Raw genomic sequence first — 15,901 nt, forward strand, 5'->3', positions numbered from 1 at the left:
TTTATGATTCAAGTCTGTTCGTGTCAAGCATGCTTTGGACCATTTTGCTAATGAAGTAGAATACTGATGTTTAAACGACAAGGGCACATTGTCAATGGGTCCAAATTTTGCTTTGTTTTGTAATTTTTAAAATCATTCTAGGATTTACGTAAATTTAAAGTAATTATTATGAAAATTATTCTATGGGTAATGAATAAGGGAATATTAGGATCTTTATAATGTATGTAGCAGATATAACAATCGTTTCAATCTAATAAGGAATATGCATAGTTAGTTTGCTGCATAGCAAAACTTTGTTTTAAAAGTTTTTAATGCCCTCTATAATGCTTTATGGTCACAACCAACCTTAGTTGAAATTAATCAAAATACCATTCGGCTATGCTCCTGCTGTGTGCTATATTGGCTACTTTTTCCACTTATTTAATCGGTTATGTTCATTTTATAACTCAAAAATCAGAAAATGCAACAATATGGTTTAAGGTTTGAGGCATTTGCGAAGTTGTTTGGACTGATACTCTTTTTTTTTTGATGCAACCATTTTTCTCCCTGGCTATAGTCATGGAATACGCCCATGGTTTAAAATTTTTGGTTAAATTGAAAAATTTCTGGCCAAACCAGATCAATCAAATATCACAAATTTGGGCAGGACGGCAATACTGAACTGAAAAGTAAATGGTAACAAATGCATTCGCACCAATTTACAACATGACGTTGTCCTCATTGGACTTACCGATTAGCCAGCCAGACGCAAAATGAGTAGGCTTATCAATATTCTGAATGTGTTCTCATGTCACACAGAACACTGTGCAATCAATGGCTCCGCAGTGCGGTAGCTCTGGTACATTATAAATTAAACCTCAATTGAGGTTTTGTCCTCTGTTCCTCCTTAGTCCCCTTAGTGTTCCTGTACCCAAAGGTTTGCCTCAGCAGCTGCCACTGCCAATTGTTTGAAATGGTCAACGGAATGCAACCCGTTTCTCATTCGTCGTAAGCATCCAGCGAAACCGAGTTCTTGCGCCTGGTGCCTTTCATGCCGAATTGCAAGCCAAAAACAAAGTTATCGAAAAATTGCTCTGCGGATTTTTATATGGCTCTCCGACGCATTTTTTGCTCGGGTTGCTCTCCATTGTTTTTATTATATTGGGCATGTAATAATCAAAGGATTCGCACTTACTGATCGGACGTATCAATTCGAATTCGCTCTGTTAAACCAATTACAAGCCAAAACAAACATAGTTGGTATTTTATGTGAACACCGTATTTGAAAGGACTAAACAAGCGTTTTTAACATTACCTACATTCATATATTAGCTATACAAATGTTTTTTTCTTTATTTCAGGTCGTTATAACCTCTTATACTTATTTTCATTCTTCTTGTTCGGTGCTCCATGAATTAAGTAGATGCAGGGTATTTTCTCAAAACGAGGTTAGACCGATCGTTTCTCCTTTATATCATCGCTGGATATATACCGGCATGTTTAAGTGTGTGCACCTCCAAGTAAGGGACCAGTGATCAGACTGGAGCACCGGCTCTCGAATTCCCAGAATATCGCCCGAGATCAATCTTACACTCGTTAGATTGCATATTTTCATATAGTAGTTGGACACATCGTTCTTTCGCATCCATTTTCGGTTTTGCTGTTCCGATGCCATACACTAGAAGCCGGCGGCGTCAACGTGTGCTCCTGCTACTTTCAGTTTTATAAAAGCCGTCAATAACGCCTTGAAGGGCAACCATTTAAGAGATTTGATTGTCTTCAGATAGTCAGCAACTATGATTTCTTTTAACGTATATGTTATATATGTACATATATAGTCGCGATATATACATATATATCCTATGCTATATATACGCTATATTTCATAAATCTCGTACATATAAATATCACATATGTAAATGTCCTGCGCCAGGTTGTGTCTATGTCCAAAACCTTACAAAGATTCGTCTTTCTAGGTGCCATATTTGCTGAGGCCAGCCAGGCAAGTGCGAGTGACATTCTGAGTTGGTCCAGAAGGGCATATGGCGTAGAAGTATGGACTTATTGGCGCCATTTCATTGCGCATGTCCATGTCTTGGATTACTGGGATGGTATGGATTTGGCAATTGCAATGAAATGGAAGTGGACACAGATGGTTCCAGTTGAAATATGTAAATGCGTAAATATGTTAGCGGGGGATGAGTCATTTGACGTGTAGCTCGGTCTATAGAGTGTTATAAAATAAAAAAGGAACTACATAATGTCGTAATTTGTTTTCAATATTGCATCAGTTGTTTACGAAACTATGGTTAACTTAATCTTTAATTATTAAGGTAATAAGGTAATAAGGAAATTACTTCGTGCTTCAGAATCTAGGCGGCTTCAGAATAGATGTATTCGTTCAGACTAAAAGTGTGCATATGAGTCAAATGGAAAGGTTTCTTCTAAATATTTTACGCGACAATCGCTAGACATCCATTTGGCATGCAATAAAGAGTGACAGTCACACTCGTCGCCTAATAGCTTTCTTTCCTTTTCCTTCACTTTTGCTAGGTCAGCTATTGGACTGTCACGAGCCCACAAGTCGTCGCCTGGTTTTATTTTAAAATTGTCAATAGCGCCTTGCAATCTAGGCGCCAACTAATAGTGTGCGTGTGGGTCTTGACGTACACATACACAATTCCCTACCAAGTTTTTCTCAACCTTACCTCCTTACATAGCGAATAGAATTTTGCCTGCCGCCAGCTGCATAAAAATATTTATTGATGTGTATCAAATCAATGATTTCATACTTCTGTGGACGGTTCTATGATGCACAACTATTGTGAAAAGCGCAGTATTAAAAAAAAGTGCATACTGCAAAATGTGTTACCAAAGGGCTAAAGAACAACATTAAAATGGCTTTGCTGGAGGAAATCCTAAAACGGAGATATTTAGCATGTATTTTTAGCCCTCGTCTATAACGAGTTGAACATTTTTGGTTAATTATCAATGTAGTCCAAGCAGCATTGATCGTGCTAATTTGTACGCATATTTAATGAGAAGATCACGATAGCTAGCTCAGCATGTGATGCCAAGACGGTACTTAGTTTATTGGCTCACCCTCGCACCAACACCTTGTGAGGCACACGCGCAACTGGCAACTGCCCCGAAATAGACGTTGCCACACCTGTGACAGGTGCGACAATATTTGTCGTCTGCTATAACTTAAAGCTGCAACTACAATTGTATGTGGTATTTTTAGACGACTTTAAAGTCAATATTTGCGCAACAATTTTTCAGTTTGCTCCGACTTAAATAACATCTCGTCACGACATGTGATGCACCGGTTTACCATAGTTTATATTTTTTAACTTATTTACACAAATGCTAATTTGTAGCTTTGCTACTAGAAGTTATTTTTATATGAGCAGATGTTCATTTTTGATATTTCTAATATTATTGGTTTCGAAGAGAATACAAATTTTAAAACTCAGAATATGGCTGGGATTGTCTTTAAATTCGATGTTAACGCAAGAAAAGTGCAGGGTCTTCGCAAATTTCCCCAAATTCATTAAAAAATTATACATATTACACAGTAACTTTCTTGTTATTTTCTTAACAAATTACGGATACCATAAGCCTAGCAATCTCTATTTTGTGTGTGTAATTAATGTGGAAATTATCTTAAATAATGTTTTATTAATATTTTATTAGGAAAGTGGAGGTACTTTCAAATAGATGTGTAAATCGCAGGTCTAGCTCCCACCTGCTTTTTGTTGAATAACGCCTATGCTTAAGTCATTATATATGTACTGATCGGAAATTGCTGTTATTAACCTGTTTTCTATAGGATTCTAAGCTGATGTAATTTGTTCTGGATATTGCACTGGGTCAACTAGATGCAGGTTCTTTGTTAATTATATGCATAGTTAACAGTGTTGAGCTCTTTCAGAGTACGTCATAAGTTCTAATGCACTGTCAACTTACTGTGATATTGGTAAACTTTGTGCCTGCTAGATAAGCTGACAAATATATTTCCGAACCTGATAAGGGGACTAAGTTGTGCCAAAACTCGTTATGATAACGTGGATGCGTTCAGGTGTACTTAAATCGATAGCCTGCCGTTCTTTGCGCACCTGTTGAGTTTTTAATATCACGAAATAGCTTGTTGCAAACGATAAGATTGTTTAACGTACAGACATAAAATAACCCTTAACGCCGTCATTTCTATATGGTCTCCTTTAGTGCGCTTGCACCCAGATGACTAATATTTTAACTGCAACCCCAAAAACAACTGTCTCTCGCGACCACCTGAAATCCCAACTCTATATAAAAATACATTCTCTTTATGGTCAGTTTTGTGTATTTCCTGATTCTATGGCACGTACACTTATGTCAATGTATACAAAACAATGAGATTACAATTGGAGAGGAAACATCTACAGTTTTTTACACAAACAGAAATTTGTTATATTCTTTATTTAATTTCGTAACTACGGATTTTTAATTACTACTGATTCTTTCTGTTGTATGCAATTCGTAAAAGAAGAATTGATCTTATTATAGAGGTACATGTAAAAAAATATACATTTTCATATTCAGTCCTAAGTTAACTAAAGTTGATGGTGAAATTACAACATTTTGGCAAAGCTTCTTTTAAAAACATGTAAATTAATATAAAAATCCTGTTTGAAACAAGAAACTGAAACATTTTTAGATAAATATATGGTTTACATTATTGTCATTTACATAGGTGTTAAGGATTCCGATTATTGTCTTTTTATACACGCGTACATAGATGGCGTTGACTTTTTGTACTGACTAACATGTTTCAGTAGGTAGAGATTAAATTATGATCACATCGCTAGTATTTATTCATAACAATGTCAATATAAAATACAAATTGTATGCAGGCACACTTAAAAATTCTTCTTAAAACACATGAAGTCTGTATATCTAACAAAGCCTTGAAAACTTTTAAAGCTATTGGGCCACTGCTGGCCAAGACTCAAAGCTAAGGATAGGAATGCTGTATGCAGATTAACCTAAGCTCAAGCACAAATATTTAAAAAATAGCAGAAATCAGTCGCATTTAAAGTCTAAAAAAGTAAGTTATCCACGAAAGTGGACAGATTACTCGTCTTTCTTTCGTTTCACTTTTCCCTCCGTTTGGATGGTTGATGTTACAGCTTCTAAGCACGTGGCAATGGACGGTACGGATTGATCGGCGCTGTAATCCTCGCCAGCCATTCTGCTTAAGGTTAGTATATAGGAACACGCCACCCGTAGAACGGAGAGTTTGGAAAGTTTTTGAGTGCTGGCATAGGCTGGAACAGCTTGGCGGAGCGTTTCGTAGGCGGCTGATATGGTGTGTACACGGGTCCGTTCACGTGCGTTTGCCTCAATGCGGCGCTCCCTAGTCATATTCTTGTAATTGCGTTGATGTTGATGAGGTCGCGAAACTGATGCCAATCCCGTCTTGCTCAGATCATCATCGCTAAGACTAGCGTCTAGAAATGAAGATGATGTTGATTCTTTTTGCGTCCTTTCCTTCAACGTTTTTTTGGCGGATGGCTGATTTCCAATTAGCAATGGGGAAAAGGCCTCTATTTTAGGCCCCGCGTTCTCGACACATTGCTTTTTGGTGGTTACTAATGCGAGTGGTTCCAGCTGTTCTGGGTGTGCAGCAAGCGATCTGTGAAGAGTCGTAACTCCCGGATGGCGAACATATATATGTGCCGGATTAGGCATTATTTCATGCTGCATGCGCAACGCGGAGGGTATGCAACTGTTGGGTGGTGGAGAGTCTATGGCTGGTGGTGTTAGGACAACTGCCGAATCGGCGGAAGATGTGTATCGTATGCGCTTCTTTAGCGGACCAGTTGCATTCATACTCGCACTGGACGGAGGATCAGGCATGGGCTTAGACTTGGGAGTCGTCAAACCTACGACTTTGAAAGGTTCCGAGCTCTTGCGTTTGTTGCGGACAAGGGCTATTGGCTTGGAGTCCGCTGAGTCTGTTCCTTTTGGTCTGATGTCGGGACTGCCACTGCGCGCGTGCTCGACGACCAAGTCGTCTCCGCCTTCGCTTTCGGAACTGGCGGAACAAAAACCCGCATCACGGTCATTGGAATTGGGTGAATCTAAAAATAAGAAAAAATTAAAGAGTTAGTTGTCTTCTATCTGTGACGTATTACGCCGAACCGGTTACTAATGCTTGGCATTTCGTATTCGTAAATTAAAAAAACCCCCGTTTTCGCGGAACAGACTAGCCGGCCGAATAGGGCTGCGACTGCCTTTGTGTGACACCCCTTCGACTTTTCAAAATTCAATAAATCCCAAATCTTTAGTTATTATTTTTTATTACCAGCTGATCGCAACTAATTGGATGACGTAGTTTTGACGTATATACGTATTTTCTTCTCCATAATAATCACACTAACTGTTCTTCTACCCTATGAAATCTATTTAATTCATTTAAATCGGAGATTACATGAGAAGAAAGAATATAATCTAAAGTGAAATTATGCATTGATCACGAAAACAAAACAGGTTTCCTCAATTTACCACTGACCTCCACAAGTATTGAAGTGCCGAAACGCAGCTTACTTGTTAAAAGTAATTTATTTCAAGTCTGGCGAATAAAGCCAGTTCAAGTTCAGCAGCAGGCAGCCACTGCATCAGAAGCCAACAACCCGGTTAGCAATTTAAAAAAAATCACAATGCACATAAACGAGCATACACACATGGATCGAATTTGTTTGCGATTGCAACTTGAGGTGTGCCAACAAAGTTTAAAGGTATAGAATCTGCCAGGATATTCAATGGTATTCCGATATTTCAAACAAAAAAAACTTTTTTTTTGCTTTTGTCTCCAACAGCTAGTTTCTTGTAATCAATTATTGTGTTATCAGCAATCATACATACAATAATTATTTGTTATTAAATTTAAATAAATTACTGAAGCTAGGTTGGCACCTTTATTGTTAATGGAATAAGTAAATTTATTCCCTGTTTGTTTGAACCGGTACGGGCATTTAAATAACACACATTTACGGAAGGTAAGCTTTTTGCATGTTTATTCAACTATTTATAAGCACAATATTCTGCTATCTTTTCTAATTTTAGGCAGATAAACAACGAAACGAAATTCAAAGCAACTGACTGACATTGCGGCCACGAAATCAGGCTGTACAAACAACATCAGTTTTATAGCCCTACCTCTATCCCATGGGTTGCGTGGTTTATATACCGCACTTTAATTTATATTTAGACAAATGTTTACTTTTAAGCCACCGTCCTCGCAGACGTCGTCTCGTTCAAAACACCTGTGTAAAACGGAAACATTTTTAAAGCTTGCAAAGTTTTTAAAAATTAAAATTTCTACCAATTTATATTTTAGTTGTCCGTATCAGACACTTAAAGGCACATCTAATGACTAATGCAACTACATCTAAGGATATTTTTATTTTCGGTATACACGGAAGAAGGTATTATTCTTGATTGTTTATAATAAAAATATTTTAAGATGTTTTTTGTACGCCCAAATTAGTTTAATTTTTGTGGATCTGATTCGTCTTTAGGTGCCAAGTACAAAATAGCAAGTTTTGCTCTGAAAAAAGCAACGGTTTTCCCGTTATTTGCCTTTTTTTCCAAGAATGAATGCCCTCCTGCGAAAATCAGCTAAAACCTACTTAAAAACGGCAGACATTAACTGTCAGAGGCATAAGAAAATCCCATATTCACGCCATAAGTCAACGAAAGGTTATCATCATAGGCGGCTTTTGGCTGGCGGTCGGTCCACTGGGAAGCGTTCCCTGTGTGGGAAGCCTCGTCTTATCACAACAAGTGCATATACTCATACGTACATAAATGTAAATATGTTATAGCGACTATATGAAATATATTGTAGTAAAATGACGCATCACTTTTATGAATGAATCGTAAGAACTCATCCAGATCATGCAGTACTTTGACACACTTGGTAAGGACCTTTTTACGTTGGTTATAAAACGAAGCCATTATATTCGGCTTTCCTGTTACTACATTGCGTTTTGAAGTAAAATAATATAAGTAGGATTTTTATCATATCATCGTAATTAATTTAAATTGGGAGACACCTAATTCTATCCAAACCAATGGCCATCTAAACTAATCATTTCGAAACGGTTCTGATTAAGACTAACATTTTAAATAAATGATCATAGAAACGAAAAATAAAATCGATTTTATGAAATGCTGACGTAAGCAGTACCAACAATATGGAAGGAGTTAACGTCTGTCCTCGAACATTATAACAATCAGCAGGCGGTGGTGAAAAGGGACACACATTGCCGAGTCCAACTGTCGCTCCAGCTTCACAAACAGACAAATTGCCAATATGTCTGGCGACATCGTCGTCCCAAATTCGCCATTGCGGGCAAAGTGCTTGGCCGACATATGCAACACAAAACGAAAGTTGGAGTACGCTGGCGACACATAGTTGGCGTTATTTACGTATCTGTCTGCATCTTAATTGGCATCCTCAAAAGTCTGCTGCTAATATGATTCTGCTGCAACGTGTTAGTTGGTGGAGGCTTTCTGGGTGCACACGGCAGCACCCCCAATTAACAATTTTGGCCGTCAATTATCTTCAGTGTCTATTGCATAGCCTTGGCCCATAGCCTCCTTGCCTTATGTTAGTACACGTCCTTTTTGGGTTTACAAAAGTGAATATAGCGCTATTTGACAAATTATTGTCGAAACTTATTTTGCGGGAAAAGATTATAATCATCCGACTGCAAGACATAAAATAACTATGTATGTAGGTGTGAATATTTATGTAAGTATTTGCAGGTGCAGCACAGTTCGCAGGCAACAGGTGCATTGTCTTTTGCGCGTGCATTTAACCCACCTTTCATAATAATTGCTGATAATTCCGATGCGCTTAGTTGCATGTAAAGTTTTTCTTTGTTGGTATTCGCCATAGCCGCAAAGGACATTCAAGATCTTTAAAAGTAGCGCGTATCCAAAATCGGTATTGAATAGTTTCGTGGGTTTATATTTTATTTATTCACAATTACGGGCTTTATATCAACAGAAACCTATTGAAATGTCACGTATTGGTTAAAGGCACTTTATTTATTTGTGGTTTGGTAGCTTTGGCACTATCTTCAACTTATTAGAACTTTTTTTTCACGATCTCTCGTAAAATCTTCTAACCGGAGCACGACCGTTCACAACGAAAGTATCTGACGGATTGAAAATATCTTGCGGATTGAAATGGCCCGCGCCAGGGACCGGCTTCATGCTAAAAGCAGCACGCGGTCGAACTGCGTTTGGTTATCAGTGTTGACCATTCAGTTTTTTTTTAGCGTCCGTTGTCCTAAAGTGTGTATGACTTGAAAAAAATTGCTCCCTTGGCCAGAAGATATATTTCAAAAATAAGTAAATTATATTCTTAATAAGAAATAAAATTAGAATTTGTCCCTACAAGAAATATAAACAGTTTAAGGCAACATTTTGAACAGCTAAGTTAGCTAGGCTTCAGAAACTATGGCAGCAGAAATATTTCAGCAAGAGTTGCCAACACTGTGGTACGAACAGCAATTTGTTGGATCGGTTCGCTGTCGAACATGTTTGACTACCGCATTATTAGTTTTATGAATGAAAATATTCGCTCGCTTGAAATTTGGGAATAGAACAAATTTGTATTAAACTTAATGATTGGAATTATTACTTACTATTCTGCGGCCTTTCTTAGTTTCAACGACAGAAAGTCTTTTGACTTTTTGGTTTTTCTTCTTTTTTTTCCTCTTGCAACATTGCTGCTGCATACATGTATGTACATACATATGTATTAGTATGTATTTCATCTGCGGATGGCACTGGCGAAAAAGTATACGCAACGGTCTTAATAATGTCAAAATGTAATTTTAGTTGCTGTTCGATTTTTAGTCAAAAAATGGTTCTGTTTCTTTGATAGTTCACAAATATTTTAATTGATACGTATTTTTTTTTTGTAATCAGAACTCAAAGTAATTGTGTAAGTTAGATTTTCATGGTTTCATTTATATGTATATATATGTTTGTATTTGGAAATTTATTTGAGTCAAGATGAATACCTCCTTACGTTTTGGGTAAAAAAAAGATCAGTTCTAGGAAAAAGTTTAAATTTGCTGATCATTCTTTCGAACGCCGCACAACAAAAAACTTGCCGCTGGAATGAATACAAGAGCCAGTTCCCTAATATCATTAGGGTTCTTTTCGTCTTTTTGTCTGATATCCTTAGCAGATGTACACTGGGCACGAGTTTGAGTCTGTCGCGCGAAATGCTTTTTGAATGATGACTTTCGTTTTTTTAGAGACTTGTTCTGCTTTTAAAGTATGCGATTGGGCTGCGGCCTAACCTGTTTTCTTCGATTGGACAGACCCCAGACTTCACAATCTCCAGTGTAGCAACCTGAGCAGTCCTCCGCTACCGCCGTTTAGGTCGCGATCAAGCCTTTGTCAAGCTGGAAGTTCAAGGATAAGAATGCTGGACTTCCAAAAATGGTTCGTGTACGTGTCGGCGAAATTTGATCTGTCCCTTTAAAAATAAACCATTTTTTCCTTACTCCCCAGATAGAATTACTTCGGAATCATTTGCGAAGATTTTTTTTATAAATTAGGAAAAGTTGCGGTTACTGATTTCGCTTCTGTATGAGGACCGGCTCTTAGTACACCAATTCAGTTTGGCTTCTACATACGTGATCTTCAGCAAAAATCAATTCAGAAAAAGTACTTTGCGGAGAACATGGTGTTGACGAACATGCATAAATCGAGTTACACTGATTTGGCTTCTGAAAGACAACTAACCGAAATAATAAGGGCAATATATATTTAATTAAAATATGGATACGATACCTGAAAACGCATATGTATTTGTACATACGCACATGCACATGTAGGCATTTCTACCTGTCATTCTTGGCATGGAGCTATAAGAGCAGGATAATGGAATGTCTCAATCACTAATTGCTTCCAGTCTGCTTGGACTAATATCTGGTCCTTGCCAATAGTTTGACCAAACGCCTGGGAGATTGAAAAACTCAGGGAAGTCAGGTAGTGATGACTTCTGAGAATATTCACGCTTAATGCCTACCTTCTGCGGAACCTAATGTAATATTCGTTGGGTATTTCAGCTTTTGAGAAGCTCATCGAAATCAAATAATCTTGTCTATAATCTATTTGCCATTTAGCAAAATCAATACTATCAAAAAGAAGTTGAAAGTGATATCGTGTCAATACAGATTCCTTCCATATAGTAAACATAACGTTGCCGTAATAAGCACATGTCCCTCCATGAGACGTCACGTTCCTTCTTGTTACGTTTAGTAGTGGAACAAACTGGCCTTGGCACGTGGTTATGGAATTTGCGTAACTCACTTCTACCGATACACTCGATGACCCGTTAGTGAGCGTAATAATGATTTAACAAGGAGAACGCTTTAGCCGATTTCCTTCAGATACCTCAGAAACTGAGATAGGGAACGTGCTAGAGACAAATTTCATCATGATTTGGTATAATTATACATATGTATGACATGTAGGACATGGAACGACTGTCTCATATAGAGAATCTGATCAAACCTCAATCAAATAATAGACCTAAAATATTCTGAAAAGCGTTTGGTGAAAGGATTTCCAACAGGAGCCTAGTTAAATAAAATGAAAACACATATTTACGGAAAGAAGTTCAGATCCGAATTTGTAACACATGGAAATCTCTCCTGGCCGTAAGTGCCAGCACATGTGTTTTCGGTGAGAAGAGGCGTTCTTTAGCTGCGCTCATGCTTTATTTTCTGGACCTTGTGACCTTTGCCGGCGTCACCCAGTTTGCAGTTTTTCATTGAATCGGCGCCGTCGGCGGCTAATGGCACATATGCTGACCAGAAGGATAGGAAAAACAGACAAATCCTTAAATTCAAGATGTGTGAAACTTGCACACAGTGATGTGAATGGCGACAAGATGTCTTTTAATTTGCGTGGGAATATGTTTTGAACATGTTTGTAAGTGATGACATCTGTCTTAAAGAGTATTGTAACTATGTCCAGTGCAATATAAAAAGCTGAGATTTCGAAGAGTGCCACTTATTCTTTTAAAACGTGACAGCCGCAAGCGAAACTATACAGCAGCATCAATAACATGCGTGCCAGAAATCATACCCATGATATAAAATTAGACGCTAAGAAGTACGTTATTAATGTCAAAATCTAAAAAATCAGGACTGGCTGCCAGACACAACTCAGACAAAGCAGGGAATGCAAGGACCTTGCACGCAAGAAAGAAGATATAAGAACAAGAATATTAATGAGTCCAGACATCTCCACAGCAATTCCCACGCTTCTTGTACGTAAAACACCCGCAAGCTCATCTGCAAAAATGTAAGCACAAGCATTGGCCTTCTCGTTGACCGTATCTGCAATGATTGCCACCGTTTGCCTCAAGCCCCAAAAATACGAATACTGTGCAGGAGAATTCACACAGAGGCAATAAGGCAAGGCAACATCACAAAATTGTTAATATGGACCTCGATACGGCAGCAGCAGAAAATTGTTAATATGAAAGTCGGGATCGCTTTGAGCATAAGTTTCCAATGGGTAGCAGTCCCGAAACAAGGCAGTGGAATGGGTTACTTAATAGAATGTCTTAGCATGTGGGTATGCCATGCACCTCAAAAGTGTCTATTTATACCCGCTTGTGCATGCGCTTTGAGTTTGTTAGCACTCTTACCACTCTTGAATTTGTCGTCTATATCACCCATGCTGAGCGGCGGATATATTAAAGTATCGCGTTTTGACCGTGTTGAATACTTAAAACGAAATATGAGCTGGGCATATATGTATGATTGCAAGGCATTTGCAATTTAAACTTTTTTTAAATTGACTAATGCGATGCACATGCAAGGCAACATTTTGACATTTTACGGGTTGGCGGTACCTGTCTTCGATTTGGCCCTTGCACGCACTAACTGCTGTTGCCCATTTGCAAGTGGGTATTGTTAAATATCCTTGTCATAAAACTGTTTTGTTCACTTGTCTTTTGTCATATAGAAAACTTCATAGTTGCAGTCAACACACAAAGGAGCAGACAGAAGACGATTTGGTTAATTTTTGGCTGGCGCCAGACGCACAGCTGGTTGCCGTGGCCTCGGCTGTGCGATTGCAGTGTCATAAACGTAATGTAAATAAGTATAGCAGCCAACGGCACAGGTCCATTGCCAACGGTGGTGTATGGTTTCTGACCGACCGACCAGATGCATGCCGTGGTCGCGCCTTGACGTTGACACGCATGAGCGTAGCCAGAAGCATTTGACCAGGAGGAGGCACGCTCGCGCTTATAGCTCCCTATCACAACGCCCATGCTTACACATGGCATGCGATACAGTGCGATGGACACGGGCTATTGGTCACTCATTTGCCAATGTTGGCGTATTCGCAACTTCTACTTGACCACTCCGAAGTAACTGGTTTGAATTCTTCATTTGCGTGCCGAAGCATCTGTTCCTCTGTATATGCGTCCGAATAACCATGAGCATCCTAAATCGTAATATTTGTTTTTGTGCTCAATTTAAATGTCTTGCTGGCTAACACCGATTGTAAAACTTATTTAGAGAATCTTGGTTAGTTTGTTTTAAATTCCATTAAAACCGTTTTTTGATATTTCCCGCATAAACTCGGCACGAATACCTACATCCTTATTCTCGGCGCTGTCTGTATTGTCAGTGGTCCGTATACACCTTGTCATCGTAAGGCGCAGACCAACTGCCACTACTACTGATGATGTGCTGGCGGTCATCGCATGTTGATCGTTTTCGTCCTGCCTAAACTAATAACTGCATCGTGCGGTTGGGCTCCTCAGGTGCTTTTCGAGTTGTTCATTGAGTGGGGCCAAGTAAAAGCAGCAGGTAAAACGACCCTGACGATTGGATGTAAATTTCTACGAAAATTAAGAGGACAAATTATTGACGAGGATGTTGCTGATACATATATGCACACACATACATACAGTTAGAGATCGTGCAAAGTAGAAGTTCGCATTGATGGTCTTCATCAAGTTTCTATCCTTTTGGAAATTAAGCTTTTTAAAGGGCGGTTTGCCCTATTGTACACAATTTAACGTCTATAGAAACAAGTACACACTATTTATCGTAACAAATGTATCACACTGTCTGGATCGCTAAAAATAATCAATAACTCCACACCTCGAAAGGTGCTAGACAGTTAATTTATACGGTTTCATTCGTATATGTATACTAAAAATAGTACAAAGCGTTGAATATAAATAGTTACTTATAATTAAATTAACGCATTTCTGCCATGTGTACTCTGCAGTATGAACTTTAAATTTTACTTTGCCTTTTATGCTCTTAACATATGTATGTGCTTCCAAAAACCCGTTGGGTTTTACCAAGATCGAATTATTATAGCAACCAAACGTAGGGCGTAAAAAGGTTGTACCTTATTTTAGCGTTTTACAAGATAATACCACTCTGCACATGAAGAAACTTGGCGCCAGCCATGAAAAATATGTAGACAATTAGAATAGCATTTTGGCGCTGCTCTGCGGTCCGATTCATTAAGATGTTCGGGGACGTATTTATAAAATACTTATATATGTACATACATACATAGTATGTATATAAGTGAGTGGCGATCTCGGCGTGAGGCTCTATACAACATCTTGTCAGAATGTCATTAATTGTACTTTGTACCCGGCGGCTGATTCTTTTTGGCAACGTTTGTATGGCGATGGTGGCATCTGTCGCTCAAGTGTCTTTAGTTTCTGGCACAAAAGTTCAAAACGAAAGAGCGGTGGCGTCCCAGACGGCGTCGCCTGTGGGGACATAACTTTGTGATGCAGCTGCACATGGTTCTATGTATTGTATTTTATCATTTGTTAATTTTTAAAATAATTTTAAGTCTTTATAAATTAATTGATCATCTCTACGGATTAAGGTGGCATAATACGATGCGTACGTTGATACACCCGTATCCCATATTTATGTGAAAGCTCTAAATGCCCCAAGACGTTAACGGTCCATAAGGCGCAACCCTGGGGTAAAATGCACATAAACAAATCTGGCGGCAACGCAGCTGGCCATTATGGGAAAAGCACTTCTGTGTTGGAGCGTATATGTATATTAGGATGGAAATAATTGCACACAGTTCGTCATAATTTGTCGTTGAAACAGATGAGGTCAGAAACGAAGAGCACTACACTTCGGCAAAATGTCATTCGTTTTTGGAATAAAAGTATTTTCAAAACAACAATTAGTATAAAAACCAGGACCTATTATGTATGGTATCTTATATTAGACAATGTTTTCTATAAATTAAAAACAAGCATATATAAAATCTATACTTTCATATGTGGATAATTCATTCGTTATAGTTCATTGGGCACGTACATTGATAAAGAATCAATATTATGACATCGATGGGTTTTTTTGGGAATACATTTAAATAATATAAAACTAAAATATAGAGTAATGATTGTTTTTAAGCTTTAAAATTTCTTTATTCAGTGCATGAGAATTCATTGTAAAAGTGGATAAAACGCAAGTAATTTGCAGTATATCAGCTTAAAGAATTCATTAACAATTTCGCACCTACCATTTATATAAATAATAGGGCAATTTCTTCCGGCAAATTTATTAATTTGTGGTGCTCTTAACTTTAATGGTTTTATATTTAAAAGTATTGTTCTGAACTTTTGGTTGGCCCAAAGTAAACCTTTGTTATTCTGATAAGCAAATGGGCAAATCAAAAGCTATTTAACGTAATCTCTTTATCTTATTTTACCGCCGTCAAGTTCTGAACAGCCTCCCACTGACAACAAGCCCCTTCCATGCATGTGGTATGCAACTCGTAAAAACATAGCGCATCCTAAGGCGGTCGGAATGCGATGGCTTGCTCT

At 38.2% G+C, this 15,901-nt stretch overlaps 1 protein-coding gene across 1 annotated transcript; it reads right to left on the minus strand.

The window, feature by feature from the left end:
- Nucleotides 1-4,302: 4,302 nt before the first annotated feature.
- LOC117147083 lies at nucleotides 4,303-9,204 on the minus strand. Its single transcript, XM_033313850.1, has 2 exons — nucleotides 8,855-9,204; nucleotides 4,303-6,104 (listed from the first exon to the last, which is right to left on the minus strand). Exons 1-2 carry the CDS (start codon nucleotides 8,940-8,942, stop codon nucleotides 5,095-5,097), a joined length of 1,098 nt encoding a protein of 365 aa, XP_033169741.1. The 5' UTR covers nucleotides 8,943-9,204; the 3' UTR covers nucleotides 4,303-5,094.
- Between the last annotated feature and the right edge of the window lie 6,697 nt (nucleotides 9,205-15,901).

This window comes from Drosophila mauritiana, chromosome 2L, assembly GCF_004382145.1.
Source record: "Drosophila mauritiana strain mau12 chromosome 2L, ASM438214v1, whole genome shotgun sequence".
Lineage (NCBI taxonomy): Eukaryota > Metazoa > Arthropoda > Insecta > Diptera > Drosophilidae > Drosophila > Drosophila mauritiana.